This window comes from Abramis brama, assembly GCF_963993115.1.
Source record: "Abramis brama genome assembly, chromosome: 12".
Lineage (NCBI taxonomy): Eukaryota > Metazoa > Chordata > Actinopteri > Cypriniformes > Leuciscidae > Abramis > Abramis brama.
The window spans coordinates 25,602,871-25,619,131 of NC_139974.1; the positions used below are offsets into that span (position 1 = coordinate 25,602,871).

The window sequence follows — 16,261 nt, forward strand, 5'->3', positions numbered from 1 at the left end:
GTAGAATATTTTTGTACTTCACTTTTATTTGTTCCCATGTTCTCGTGTGGTGACTCTGACATTACAATGAACAAAGTAATTATGCAATTATTAAAATACAAATATATAGGCTAATAAGTGATAAAAACATCTAACATGGCCACTTCTAATGGATTTAAATTGTCTGCTACTTTTTGCCAGCCCTCTCTCCTGGCTTTTGCAGACTTTGAGGTGTTCCCTGGCGTTTTGATTAAACATTAAAATTCCGAATAAACTTCGACTATCTTGCTCTGCTGAGGAGAAAAACTGTGCGCGCTCTTTGGCCACGCTGAACAGCCAATAGCAGCGTTGCTGATCAATGTTTCTACTATCGATACATATCCCCTTTTCAACCAGCGCATGAACGCGCAATTATCTCAGATAACTCAATCCAGCAATACTAATCACACCCGGCAAGTGTGTTCGAAGAACCGAGTTAGCCATATCATGATTAGCACGATAATATCATCTTAGATGTGTCATTTGATCTCGGATGTAATAAGCAACGTACGAAGAACGAGCCCCAGAATCAGCTAATCAAGGTCTTTAGAATCACTATAAACATCCAAGCAAGTGTGCTGGAGCTAAACTCTGCAGGAAAGTGGCCCTCCTGGAGCAGGATTGGACAACTCTGACTGAATGAGAGTAACCTAATAAATACTTTATTCATGTTTATCTGTTTGTCTTACAGAAAAAAAGAAAGAAAAATCAGTATGGTTTATTTTAACACTTACATTTACTATTATATCAATTCAAGACTTTTAAAGAAAAGGTAATGCTTTCATGTCTTGAATCGTAACTTACACTAGGTGGTGCCAGTGCTTGCACATTTGGAGGTAGAAACTCCTACTGTCCTGAATGATGCAACTAGAGTTATATGGGTATTCAATATGTCCAGAAATAAACTTGTGCATTAATAAAAAAAAGGAAAAAAATAATAATAATATTAATAATTCATCGACACTGCTGTCCTGAGATAAAATTTTTAATTTTTATGCCACATAAAATAACATTTCCCACATTTCTGGAATTTCATTCCATACAGGTACATGCATAGCAACACATTTTTTTACACCTTTTTTTTTCATGAGATTATTTTGTTTTTTCTGTAGGAAAGATTACAATGAGTCATCCATACCAAGTGTAAACCCTTCTCCAGGTACACTTCAGTAAACACTTCACACAGACAATTTCTGGGGTCCAAGTATAAAAAGTTTCCCTTAATACTGCTTCAAATAACATTTCATCTTTTAAAAAGTATTGCATTAGAAGCCAAATATTTAAAAAACAAACAAAAAAAAGGAATCAAACACACATACAGGTCACCTTTTTAAGAAGAGTTCTGCATTGACAAGAAAAACATTTTGAAGCATAAAGAAACATCAAGGACAAACTAGACTCTACATGTATTGACAATTATTAATTCAGAAAACTTGATTGCAAGTATTTTAGGATATGTTGACACAGTCAGTCAAAGGTTGCTCCACCATCTGTATATTTTTCTTTTTAATCAATTTCTACAATTCATGTGGCTTTCTGTAATTTTAAAACTTTCATAAACTTGTTTTTCATTTCAGATCTGCATTTTTTTAGAGCTGCAACTATTATTAAATAAATAAATACATAAAAAACACACACACACACACACGAAAACTATCAACACAGAATATTCCCAACAAATATTTTAAACGTTTCTAATAATTGACTGGTAGGATAAATCTCCTGATTTGATTGTCCTCCTGCTGCCATGTACACCAGCATGGAATTGTAAAAATGTCTTATGTTTTTGACCACAATGGGAAAAAACAGTGCTTGTGAAAAATCTAATATGACTGGTTCAAGGCTTGAGTCCACTTTAAAGAGGAATGACCATATTGTCACTTTTAGTCATCACAAATAATAGCCAAGCAAGTGTCCACTGCAAGCAAATGGTGTTAGGTTTAAAATAGCAGGGCCGTTGTCAAGTGGCTACAACTGGAAATGTTGTCCTGGGCCCTGTGCCTGGGGGTTGGGGCCCATGTGAATTTAAGAGGCAACGCTGGTTAACAGCACAACCTTTTCTATTACTGTGAACTAGATTTAAGACAGGGGGCAGGTCCACTATTTAACGTGCTCCGCTGTGTGTGACGAGCAGTAAAACTTCTTGTGAGTTATAAAGTTTGAGAGGTTGTTAAACTGGATGTCACATGGGCGGCAGTACTTTAAATTACTTGTGCTGGCAGTGGAGCCGTTCAACATTCTCTTGAAGCTCTTCCTCTCTTCCTCAGTCTTTGGAGATGGCGTAAGCGTTGTGCTTTCCTTATAGTTGATGGAACTGTCATGGCTGTCTGGTGTAGCAGAACCATGTTGCTTAGTTCCAGGATCTTCCATCTTGTCCTCAAATTCAAGACCGTCCTTTAGTGATGAGGACTTGTTCTGGCTCTCAGGGTCATCTGTGCTAAGATGGCTACCATCAGGCATTGGCTGGTCTTTCTCTCCTTCACTGCCCTCATTTGGACTCTGCCTCCGATCGCTTTGTGAGACCAGCATCCCTGTAGCATAATCAGTGGGTTTGATTTCATAGTAAGGCCAAATTTGCTCATCAGGTCTCATTTTCTTTGCAGGACTTGGGTAACCCCCAGTGGGTTGAAACATGCCCCTCGGGTCATCTTTTATTGACATTAGTTGTTCCTCGCTGGAAACCTGTATGTCAGAAGTTGTCGCTGCATTTGGAAGCTCAATCTTTCCATGCAGAGCTGGGAGCTCAAAGAGGGTGTTCTCCAAGAGATTATTGGTATTTCTAGGACCTTCTTTTTTGATGCTTTTGTTCTCAGTGGAAGCATTTTGCAAAATAGTACCTGGGCAGAAGTTCTGTTTGTGCTTAAGATAGTCCTCAACTTTGTTAAAGCTTATCTTGCACACAACACACTCATGGTAATCCATAAGTCCTTTAGGGGAAACCGAAGTGTTGCCAAACTGTGGCATGCATTTTTTACTGAGATCTATTGGTGCATCACCTTCTTCCTTAGAGATGGTATTACATTTGGACACAAGAGCTGATTTTGTAACTGTCAATGAAGCCTCTGGATATTTGGGTACTAACCCCTGGATCATGTTGTATCTCTGATGGTCCCTAAAGCTATCCAATGTTTCCTTTGATAAGTATGGACCTCCAATAGTGGGCATTCCAAGAAATGATGCTAAACTCATAGGTGGCATTTGTTCTTGTTCAGGAGTGGCCAGCTCATATGCCTTTCTTCTTTTACGTGGACGTACTGACTTCTGATTGGCTGCTCCTTTATTGTTGGCACGTTTCACTTGAGGATCATGGCGAGTGGCACAGTAATACTGCTTGTGCACCATGTAGGTCTCATGTCGACTAAAGGTGATTTTGCAGGCCTCACATGTTGTGTGGTTGGGGTCAGTTTCAGTTGGTGGCAATTTCTGGCTTTGTACATCCAGCTGTGTACCGTTTGGTCTTTCCTGTGCACCAGATGGAGTTGACGCTTTTTTAACATGCACTGACAGCTCATCTGTCACTTTTCCACCTGCAATGGGATTGTAAGGGTTAGACTCATGCCCTTTCACTTCAGAGGGATGGCTGGCATTTAGCATAACAGCCAAACTGGCTCCAATTTTAGGGCTTACAGTGCCTGCTGGTTTATCCAGTAGTCCAGGGAAGTCATTTGACTTGTGTGTGTTTTCCCAGCGAGTGTTGCAGTAGTGCTTCTTGTGCACCAAATAATTATCAAGGTTGTTGAAGGTTATATTGCATTCAAAGCATGTTGCTCCTTTTGGCACAAGTGTGCTGTACATTACTGGAGGGTAAGAGTTTCCCCCATGACGTAACCTGCGATGGACCAACTCAGACATTTTGGCCAGTATCTCAGATGCCTGCGGGCCCACCGTAATATCCTGTGAGAATGGGACATGTGGTATGAAAGGGGGTATGGGAAAGGCAGGAGGCAGGTGGTGCTGAATGGGTGAGGAGGCTAAACGGGGACTAGAAGGTTCTGACTTTACTCTGGAGTATGAAACACTAGCCTTGTTTCCTGAGTTTCCCTCACCCTTAGTGGATGTCTGGCTACTTTCTGTGCTTTCCAGCTCTGAAATTTGACTTATATCATGCTGTACTGTTCTTTCCTGAACGTCTTTTATGTTTGTGTTAGCTCTGACTTGTTGAGGGCTGCCTGAAATGCTGCTAGGAGAGTAATCAGCTTTGTCTTCTTTGATGAGTTTGTTGACAGTACAGCTATGTCCATGTAGCTCCTGGTGTTTGGCCAGTTCTCTGGGAGTTTGGAAAGTAAAGTGGCAGTGACCACATCTCAGGCCGGTTTGGGACAGATGGGAAAGGATGTGGTGCTGGAGTACCATAAGAGTTTCAGCGGTGTAGTCACAAATTGTGCATTTCAAGTTGCTTCCAGTTGATATCTCATCTGACTTGAGAGCTTAAAAAAAAAAAAAAAAAAAAAAAATCAGGAATGGTGTTAATGACCAACACTATCATACACAGTTTAGTCTAACCAAGGCAGTTCGTGCACAGGCTCCTACACAAGCTTGATAACATTAGTTTGAATCCAGTTTGGAACATTTCCTGATCCACTATACCCATAATTTCCTGTCCTCTCTATACTAAACTATAAATAAAATGTGAGGGAAAAGGCCAAAACAAACTTTATTTGGACAAATGGTTATTTGAAATAGAATGTCTTTACTGGTTTACTCACAGTTATGTGTGGATAAGTGCATTTCCAGGGCATGGGAGCCTGCAAAGCTCATATTGCATTGTGGGTATGTGCAATTGCGGAGCATTTGATGGCTGATATTGGTGTTTTTCTCTGCTACCATCTCAGGGTCCCTTTGTCGCCCACTGCAGTAATACATAAGGTGGGCCTGGAGGTTTCTTTCACTCCGAAACCAGATGCCACATGCCTTACATAGGAAGATGTCTTCTACAAAGACAGAAATGGAGACAAGCATATCCATATTGAATTATCTAAAGCTTGTGAAAACCCAACATTAAATATAGTGGGGTCAAGAAATTTGAGACCAACAGATAAATGCTTCAATTTCACATTTTTTGTAATTTAATACAAAATAGTGACTTTGAAATAGTGGTTACTTTTAATCTTACTTTTTTTTTTTTTTTTTTTTTTCATGTCCAGATTTAAATGCTTTTTTGCAATTTAAAGCAGAAAATGATCATAAAAAAAGTAAAGGTAATAAAATTAGGCTCAAGAGCACATCAGTCCCAGATGGAAGCTAGGATACAATATGTAGCTGTAATTTTAATTGCGCAGTAATAAGATGAACCACATAACCCAACCCTATAGACCCCATCAAAGCAAATGTGCTGTTGTTCTCATCAAATTCTTGTTAACTGTGATTAGAGAACGGAAGAGGGTAAATATCTAATTCCTGCAAACTGAAGGTCAACCTCGACCCTTGGTAATTCTCTTATCCATGGCAAACATGCACATCAGAGCTGTGATGACTCTTTGACATGGATTTCCATTTTTAACCAAGCACATTACTCAGTCTATCCACTGTGGCAGAGGTCTGATAATGCAGGACTCACTGTTGATGATAGCGCCGGGCAGTATGGATGCCATGGCGGCCTGCTGAGGAAGGAGTTGGATGCTGTCCAGCTGTCGGGCCGGGTACATCCCTTGACTATAGGGAGTTTGGGCTGGTGTTTGAAGATGCGAGTGCAAATCCACCACACAGGCTGCAAGTTCATCTCCTTCCATTATGTTTTTTGTTGTGGAACACCACACATGTCCTCCTGTGAGTAAAAGCAAAGATTAGGGTTTAATAGAGTATTTTAACCATGTAAAGGCAGTTGTTTATGCTATCTGAGGTTCCTTGAGATTGAAGTAGTGCAACATACATATATGGTGTGTTCTATTATTTTTCTGACAGTGTGGATCCAATGCAAGAACCCACAAACTTGTTTTTTTCAGAACCAGAATTAAGCTTCTCCTTTTATCTGTTTTATACTCCATACATAAAATCAGCATAATGGTAAATGCAAATATAATACTTTCTGATCCCACATACAGCATGCTGTCCTACACACAAATGCGTGCATTGCTTTGAAGCCACAACAAACAAGTGAGGGACAAGTATATTGCCGAAGACGCTGCACATTTTCCCTGCTGCTAAAGAGAATGGACATCTGGGATAAAAGTACAGCATTATCAAATTGAAGGGCTGCGGATGAAACATTCCACTGGAGTCCGCAGAACAAACTCATTAGCTAGTTAAAAAGGAGAGGAGTGCTTTGTGACTGAGATAACATTTATCTGTCTAAATGACGGACTTTCTGTCTGCGCGTCATCTTCCATTGAGGGGATTAAAGTTTTAAATATGACTATTTACAAAAGTCTGGAACGCAAGATAACAAGAAGAGACATGATATGCCAACACTAAATGCTAGAATTAGGATGTGGACTAATTGAGGAGTTGGACAATGAGAATGAAGTACACTCAATGCTACCTTTCAAAGATGTGTAAGCGCTCTCTGACAACATGTCGAAAGAGAAAAAAATGACCTGTGATGCGGTCGTGCCTCCTGCAGAGAAATGCTAATTGCATGTGCTTGGATAGGACTTGTGGTATTGTGGCCGTGTTTTCAATGTCCATTCAATTAGACAATGGTTTAATGCATTTGTTCGCAACTGGTTTTGCTTCAGGACCCAAATTTTAAAATGAAAAATCAAGTGGCAACCCAACAGAGTACCAACATTTTTTATCATACAAAAGTAAAGAAAATTAATAATAATAATAAATATCTTAACCAATTGAAACAATAGTACATTTTCAGTAATTAAGTTTTTTTTTTTTTTTTGTAACGTTTTGAGATGACTGATTAAACCAAGTTACCAGTTGTATTGTAGTAAAAACATTATGTTACTGGTATTTTGTAGACACTATAGTTTAACAGGGAGCATTTTTGTAAACAAATCTAAATACTGCACAATGTATTGTAGCATTTGCAAACCAATTTGAAACAAATATAAAGCAAAGTAAAAAGTGTTGTTTAACCTCTGCTCAGCCTATTTTTGTGTTTTTGCTATTTTAGTTCTGGCAGTGAAACAGAGCAATCCAACATTTATTTTGACATGACACACTGTACTAAAGACAATGAGAGGTATAAATGAAATACATGTGCGTAGTTCCTCCCCTGCCTCTTTAACCTATGAATCCAAGGACATATTTGTAGTGTTTGAGCTTCCAATAAAAAAATAAAAAATAAAAAAAAATCGTTAGCCTCATAGCATAATTGCCTACGTCCTATTTAAAATAAATGACTTTATGCTATGAGGCTAACGAAATGAAAGTTACAGGCTAAAGGGACATTTTTGGAGAATGGGCTTTAAAGTGCTGTATGGACTGAAGATTGTGGTCAGGCTTCATTTATATGGTGCGAGTGCTTTCTGAGGAATCTGTGAGGAATACAGCATAACTACCAAACCTTTACCACAAGGTGGCGACATCATCACCTTTGAATTTGAGGTCTTTCGGGATAATTCATAAAGGTAGTTTGATTGCTTCTCTGTTAAATGCCATTCATTTTTCTCAGTGCTGTTAATTAATAATTAATAGTTGTGGTTTGTCATTTCGTCAATTTGATTTAAAAAAAAACTGTTTTGGCGTTTAAAACTCACACATTAAAAAACAGTGGAGGTTTCAATTTTAACAGTAGTCATTTTCATTTTACCCCTCATTTCCTGACAGTTTACATCTGTTGTTGTATAAGGAACGCCGAAACATGTGTTGAGCTAAAAAGTAAAAGAAAAAGAAAAAAAAGGACATTTGTAGCATTATAAATGTAAGATTCTGTTTCAAATAAATGCTGTTCTTTTGAACTTTCTATTATTTCTATTATTTAACAAATAATCCTGACAAAGTTTCCACACAAATATAAAGCAGCAGAACTGTTTTCAATAAATGTTTCTTGAGCACCAACATTTTAAAACAATCTTAATGAGCCTGAACCTTTGAATAGGGAAGAACAAAGAAAAGAAAACAGGTTTCTACAGGTAATTTGTGTGAAAGGTTCAGTTACTTTACAAATAACATGAATATTTAATGAAGCTGTAACATTCTACCACTGTATTGTTTCACACTGTACAGGTTTACCATTGACACCCCAAAGGCTTTAAAATTCGGGGTTAAAAGCATTTAAAGATTTTTAAAAAAACAACAACAATAAACTATGACTTTACCTCCACCTTTCAACAACAACACTGTGACTCGTGGCAGAAAACAAGCTACATTACTTTAGCACAACAATCTTTATTTCACCCAAAAATTGTTTAATGAGAAAGTCCTAAGAAAATGCAATACACTAGACAAAAAGTCTCCCAAAAAAAAAAATCTTGCAAGCACAGCGGCAGTGTGTGAGACAGCAGGGCGCTCACTTTCACTGCTCTATTCCATAAATCACATCTCTGCCTCGCTGCATCCCAGAGTGCATCAGTCATATGGCTCTGTTCCCCTGGGGGCCGCCCTCATGGAGCTTCTGTGTTCCTGGCCCAGCTGAGTTTCAGCGCCCCGGGTATCACCTCTCCACCATCTGCCCCGCACACCTGCACCCTCATTGATCTAGTGGCCCACGCGCTACATCAAACACACACCAGAGGGGCATTGTGCGGCTTCCTGTGAGGCACGGCCAGTCATCTGGCTGGGGTAGCAGGGTGTGAAGTTATGTGCCTCTTTTTGTATATTCATGAGGAAGTGCAGTCAGTGTTTATTTTCCCGCAGCACACCACACCCCCGGCTTTCAGGTTCAAATTGAAGAGCAGCGGTGGCTTGACAGGTCTGCCAAAAAAATTATCCCGCCTTTTTCCAATTTCTAAATATGAGCTTTGAGAAATGAATCGTCTTCCTGACAGCTAGCCTACTGGTCCGGCTAAAGCGAATGCTGGCAGAAAGCGAGATTTTACTGGCTGGGTGAACTAAGCTCCTTATGAGTGACAGGTCAAGACCTGCATCTGTCTTACTTTCTTTTTTGCTTTCTTTCCATCAGTCCAGGGGATTCATTATGGCATCTAAATGACCTTGAAGAGGTCAACCTTTGATCTCCACAGCTGTTTACTGATAGAGGGAATTATATGGAAGGGATTTCACCACTTATCACTTAAGGCCCGATACACTCACAGCAAAGTTCTTTTTCGTTCTCTGGCTAAGGGTAAAAAGAAATTTGAAATGCGTTATATAGCGACAAACATCCAGGCAGCGTTCAGGTGAATATGTAAATATGTGCTGATCGTTTTCCTCTCAATAACAAAATAAACACACAACAAAAATGACAGCGGTGAGAAAACAGCAGTTAAGAAAGCATTTGATTATAGCGATCTGGATAAGATGTGTTTGCACAAGCTCTGCAATTCAAATCAAGTCACGTCATATATCCCTTTATAGATTTAAAGCAGCTTTACAGTATTAAATATGAAAAAAAAAAACAGTGTCAATGTCACTTTTAATTAGAATTATAGCTGCAGATTTCCAGTGTTCATGTTTTTTCTTGTGTCAGATCTCGACGGACTGAACAGAAGAAATTAACTGGAAAAGATTTCCTTGTCAAAGAAGGTGGAGCCTCAAAGCACACCTAAATATTACATAATGGCAACAGACCAATGGTAGTTCAAAGGTGTTTACCAGCCGGAGCGATTTTTTTTTCCTTTGGCAAGCTGTTTCAAACTCCAGAAATGAACTTTTTTTTGGCCTGATCTTGATCGAAATTATGTCACACCAGTTTTTTAAGTGTATCTGGGCTTTTACAACTAGTGAACAAATTGTACCTTTAGTGATACAACAGCTTGTCACAGGAGCAGTGCCTTTAAAGGGACATAGGTTATTTATTTACCCTAAAAGGTTAGTAGTACCTTAGTACTACAGTAGTAACTTAAAGGTATGTATTACTACTGTAGGGTAAAATATTCACCTTTTGGGGTAGGTAAAGAGTTGCCCATTTTTACCCATTTTGTACTCATTTGAATTGTTTACCAGGTGAAAACCTGGCATGATAATAACAAACCTCTTCTCAAAACGGCATACAGTATGATTCATGCACTGAAATTTAATACTTAGGAGTTTGTTCAAATCCCTAACCCTAAGTACACTTTTAAAGTTTTAAATAAAACAAAGATTACTGGAGTATGTTTTTACAAGATTATTATTATTTTTTAATTCAAAGTGTTACCTGCAGTTTCTTTGTGATTATTTGTGAGTGAAAATAGTTTCAAAGTAAATCCTTCACTCATTTTTTTTTTTGTAACCGTAATAGTGATGCCTGCCTTAGCAAACATCACTAATAAAAACAAGAACTTTTCGTCAAGCTGAAGATTCAAACTCCATGCAGCTGCACCTCTGAGAAACACACAAAGATGCACATAAATAAACGCGTCTAAATATGGGACAATTTGTTTGTCGCTGCACCTCCACACCCTTATGGAAGCCCCCTGAGATTCCCATAATGAAAAGCAATGTCTCCCACTTAACACCGGGATCCAGGCGCTCTCTCTGATAGAGGCCGGGGCTGTTTATTAAATGATGGAATTTGGCTGTTTCTTCCGCAGAATGTTATCAGCTGGAGAACAATCGTGCCCATGGTCGCACCCTCACTGGCTCACCCGGCTGCTCATTAGCCACAGCATATTTAATCCAGAAGTTTCTTATCAAACGTGACACCTGCATCTCCGAATGGCACTTTCCCTGTTCATTGGCATGTATTTGGGTGAGTAGACTCCAAGGTGCTTTGTGGAGATTAAGAGAGGAAGAGAGAGAGAGAAAGTGAGCGAGAGAGAGAATGAGCGCTTATTTTATCATTTAGCGGGTCTGGACCGTATCCAAGCAGTTTTTGTCTTGTTGTTGTAATTAGAAAGCATTTTAAGCGATAACAGCTGCTGCTGAATATGAATATGGATAGAACCACATCAATTCTGCCTGAGATAGACCCCCCCCCCACTATTCCTCCCCCATCATCCCTCCCCCTCACTTACTGTTTCATACTGTGGTTATCTTAATAAAGGAGGAAAGTGTAGCTAGCCGTTCAACTCGGTTATTTTAGCATTTTTGATTGAAGTCTTTCTTGACAGTCTCTGTGTTACATGTGAAGCATTCAAATCACAGAATCGCTGACAGGCAGCAACTCATTTCCATACACGAATATGTAATTAAGCTTTGTGACAGCTCCTTAATAGCTTTGCGCTACCCAGTCAGTGCTATACGTTGCCCAGTTGACGTGTTGTTGAATTGAGATGCACATACAGCACATATATGCTTGACACTTCAAAGGTGCGCATTTAGCTTACAAAATAGAAAATAAACAATAAAATAGATAAACATGAATGTAAATGTAAACATACATGTAAACTTTAAACAAATATGTGAACATTGGTAAATGTTACCATGAACAATTTTAAACATTAATAGGTAAACATAAAAAAACAAAGATAAACGTAAAAGAAAATACAAACTAAGGTGTAAACATTATGTAAAGGTAAACATTAACAATAGCAAATGCAAACATTACATAAATAGGTAAACAAAGCCCGACATTAATATAATTAGTAAACAAAGGAAAATATAAAGGGAAACGTTAACAAAATAAGTAAACGTAAATGTAAACATTGCCTTAGATTTGCCTTTGTTAACCTATTTTTGTTAAAGTAATCGTTAACAAAGTTGCTATATCTAAAGGCAAATGTAAAGGTAAACGTTAATAAATCAGTTAAATATAAATGTAAATGTTAACATTTTAAATGTAAACAAAATAAAACTGTTTAATGTAAACAAAATACAAGGCTAACATAATGGTAATAATCTGGTGATGCTAAAAAAGTTCCAACAGATTTCTAGATTTCTAGTTTCCAAATCTGTGGAATTCTGTTAAATAAAAAGCTGCACTCTTACACTTATCCGTCACCTTCTCTTTCTTAGGGATTGTTACACAGGACACTGCCGGGGCCTCACTAGGGATTATGGTCGATGATATATTATGCAAATCACTTTGTTATTTCTCTCAGTAGATCATCACTCTGCTCACACTGGGAAGATTTATGCCACTTAGTTGAGTATCCTCTGACGTTTATGACCCTATAGAGTCATACTGTACCAGTGAGAGACTTTGATCTGTGACTGAAAAACAACTGCAGCTTCTATAAAAATAAATAAAAAAATCTTAGAAGAAAATGTTTACTTTTATCTTGGGGTATTCAGTATTGTAGCTTGGGATCCTCTTCTTTTTTCCAGGTAATGGGATAGAGTAGGAGAGAGGGTGGGAGGGACGAAAGGAGGGAGAGATTGGGAGAAAGGGAGGAGAGATACCCCTCAAGCGAGCGCCTCAGTGGGAAGAGGATTATGTGCTTCTGCTTTTCTACCTTCTAGCAAAACTCCCGATTGGTTTCAGGAAAACTCAATTAAACTTTGTCTCTGTCGACTTCGTCTTCAGTGAGAATCAAACTGAAATTCCTCTGACATAATGCTGTAACCCTGAACAAGGAGACACAATAAGGTAGACACAAGACTGCCGTTTTAGACCCTCAAAAACAACAACATGATAGAAGAATTCACCAAAAAAAAAAAGTATTTAAGGGAGTAGTTCACCTAAAAATCATGTTGTTCAAAACCCGTACGCTGTTATTTTTCTATGGAATACAAAAGGAGAAAATTTGAAGAATCTTCATGCAGCACTTTTCCACACAGCGTACATAATTCAGAGTGACCACATCTGTCAAAAAAGAATGTGAATGTGTGTGAAGGACTTAATGACTTAAATTTATGTCTGTTCTTCATTTAAAGCCTGACTAGAAGACCTGGGGGGCAGTTGCATAAACTTAGCCACTATGTTAAAAGACTGTGTCTTAAGAACTAGTTTGGTCAACTAGCAATAAGAAAAGGAAATCAATTCAAATTAGACCGATCTACCTTTTTTCTTAGGACCAGTTTTGAAGAAAATTTTTTAGATTACTAACTTTTAAGACTAGTCTAAGCAGTTTATGCAGACGGACATCGTGTGGATTTTTAAAGAGTTAAAAAAAAAAAACGTAAATTGTGAAGTTCATGATTTTGTTAAAACAATGCATTTTTAATTGTATTATAAATGATTAAAATCTTATCTGCAAGGTTGACTGAATCATCCATTTTAGGTGGACTAATTTTCTAGGTAGAGGAACTTAAGATTTTCAAGATAAACTATATTTAAGCAACATTATAAATGTTCCACATGGCTTTCTGGCTACTATTCACTAGTACTATCACAGGAAACTACAAGTGATAAGCCAACGACCACCGTTTCCCCTTGCTGTGATGTGCCAGGACTTTTTTCTTCTTTCTGTTGACCCCAGATTCACCTTAATAGAGCTGCTCCTTCCCATCACAGACAGCCATAAGCCTGTCAGATATCAGTCCATCAAGAAATGAGACAGAGGGAGAGAGAAAGAGAGAGAGCGAGACAGCAATGAAATATGAAGGGAAGAGAAGGAAAGTCAGGGGGGGTTGGGATGATAAATCAAAAGATGAGGTCTACATCGCCTAATGACCAGAATAAACCTCTTTCCTGTTCAGTGACAGAGCTCAGAGTCTCTGCAGTCCTTAAGCCGTGTCCCTTCTGATCCAGACATCCACTACCATCAAACCAGGATTTATGACGCATCACAACCCCATGACAACATCCAGCAGCTTCATAATCTCATATTTTTTTCTGCCCGTGCCTGACATTTCCAGCCTCGACATTCACTCAAGATAAGCCAAAAGCCCTCTGACAGGATAGAGAGCACATATAAAACACACGCTTAAGAATTTAACTGCCCCCTTCACAGGAACTCAGTTCATGAGACGCGACTGGCACAACATTTCATATCAGACAACTCAAGAACCCATATTCTGTTATAGAGAACACAGGTCTGGAACCACCACAGACCCTCAATAGGGACACACTGTCAACAATATGTGTGGTCAACCAGCATGGGTTTTTAAATTGAGACTTTTTTAGGAGAGAGTTTGACGTAAAAAAAAAAAAGTTTAGTTTGTCATTTGAACTCAAATTTTTCAGGCAAGTGAACTTGAAAACAGTGGTGCATAGGGGAACAACTGTACTCATTAGGCCCCGCCCAACTGGGGCAGGGTTGACGATCTTAATTTTGATGATCCGATATCGATTCTTAAATCCAAATATCAATCTTTCCGTCTATGCAGTTTTCAGTAGATGTGTGAACAAAACTTCACCAAACATTATTTGTAGCGCACCTCCTATCATCTCTTCCTCTTTACTACTAGTTACAGCACAAAATAAACATTAATGAACATCAGAAGGTTGAAAGATACAGAACAACTTACGGAAATGTATCATGTTCTCATGTAATTGCTCAATCAGTGTTTTACATTGTGTAACATTATTTACCTCAGGAAAGCCATTCAATGTCCATAAACTTGTTAGTTAGCTAAACAAATAACTCTAGTGGGGAACATTTGTTAAATATATGCACTATATTCATCATATTTTTATTTGATGATGTTGGAGTAATATTTGCTAATGTATCTTTAATATAATAGACATGCACCAACTGACAGGGTTCCCTGTATAGTTTACATCATTATTTGGGAGATTGTTTTCCTTAAGAAAAATTCCACTGTTCTTGAGATATATCCAAATCAAAAGCTTGTGAATCAAATCGAATCGATTTGGAAAATCAGTATCACATATTTTGTCTATATGCCCACTGAACTTAAGTGGCCCCCGTACTGATGATACAAACGTATCATGGTTCAGTGCAAAATAATGTGAAAACAGACCAGTAGGGCACTCGGGGTTCAGACTAAGTAAGTTAATCAAATGTGAAAACCACTTTGAAACTCTAATAGTTCATCCCCCAATCCAAAATACGTGAATATAGCCTTGTAATATGCATACAGTATATAATTCTCACCCCCCAAAATCTCTGATGTGACCAGCGTTGGGAGAGCTAACTCTGCAATCTGGTATAGTACGTCAGGGAGTTCAAGAGATATCCAGCCGCCTGGCCTAATCGATCCCGTCCCTCTTTCAGTTCCTTAATAACTTCTCTGCTGAAAGCCCTTCAGTTCATCAGCGTTGTCTTTTAATTAAACGCAATCGCTGTGCCGCTCACTGGTGGAAAGTCGACTCCTCCAGGGGGGCGGTGCTGTTTGAATACACTGATAATGAAATTTGACATTGCTGGAGATGTTCAACCATTATTCTATTTCTCTGTGTTCTCAGATAAGTGCGATAAAGGCCTTTAAGTCTTTCATATCCTCAAGTCTTATTTCAAAATGGAGAAGGGATTGTTCTCTGTTGAACTTACACATGTACTGTAAGAAGATTAATCAATTAAGCCCCTGCAGATAATAAAAATAGTGAAGCACTTTAGCGGAAATATCACTTTTAGTCAAGGAGAGAGAGCACCAGCAACAAAGAGTTATCTTTCTGCTCTTTAAACATTGAGTATTTGTTCGTGGAGTGGCAAGTTATTACTGCTCACTTTTTCTTCTTTTGGAAAAAATGGGGCCATGGTCTTATCTTGGAAAAGGGTCCATGTTTTTTTTTTTTTTTTAATCCACTGTACGTATAAAGTCAAGACATGGGGGTTTTAAGACCCCATGAAATCGACATTATGAGTTCTGTGGCTTTTAGCCCATGTGTGCTAGCTTTGAGATCATCTACAGTATATTGTAGTGCACAGGTTTTAAACTTTTTAATGCCACAGACCCCTAAATTTGATGATCTCATTATGAGGGACCCCTTCTAAAAATGCAAATACAGATAAACACACTACTGTTCAAAAGATCGGGGTCGGTAAAACTTTTTAATGTTCTTGAAAGAAGTCTTCAAAGCTGCGTTTATTTGATCAAAAATACAGTAAAGACAGAAATATTGTGAAATATTAACTCATTCCCTGCCAGTAACGGAATTTTATGGTAGGGGGTGCTATTACAAGAATCTCCAGATCAAAACACAGGCAAAAAAGGAGCAGAAACAAGCGATAAAAGCATTGCTTATGCACGTTATAGTCTTTGAAAAACACAAAGTTTTGCCTTTTTTTATGAAACTTACCCACATTCAAGTGTTAATAAAAAAATAATGCATTACGCTTTTGTTTAAAAGCAGAGGCTCTGTTCTTTCTTTTGACATATTGCATGTTCAGATAATCCTACAACAAAATATTCAGGGGCCATGAATTTTTTGTGAAAATGATCAAAAACGCTGGTGGTGGCTGGCAATTAAAAAAAAAAAAAC

The 16,261-nt window shown here is 38.3% G+C and overlaps 1 protein-coding gene across 1 annotated transcript in view; it reads right to left on the reverse strand.

Annotated features, from left to right (window-relative positions):
* Positions 1-989: 989 nt before the first annotated feature.
* The window catches only part of zfpm2b (zinc finger protein, FOG family member 2b), a 46,173-nt gene continuing 30,901 nt past the window's right edge, over positions 990-16,261 (reverse strand). The window contains exons 6-8 of the mRNA XM_084132063.1: positions 5,576-5,782; positions 4,725-4,949; positions 990-4,445 (exon numbers count right to left, since the gene is read on the reverse strand). Coding sequence (XP_083988189.1) covers positions 2,119-4,445; positions 4,725-4,949; positions 5,576-5,782 — 2,759 coding nt within the window. The 3' untranslated portion in view covers positions 990-2,118. The remainder of the gene's footprint in view (positions 4,446-4,724; positions 4,950-5,575; positions 5,783-16,261) is intronic.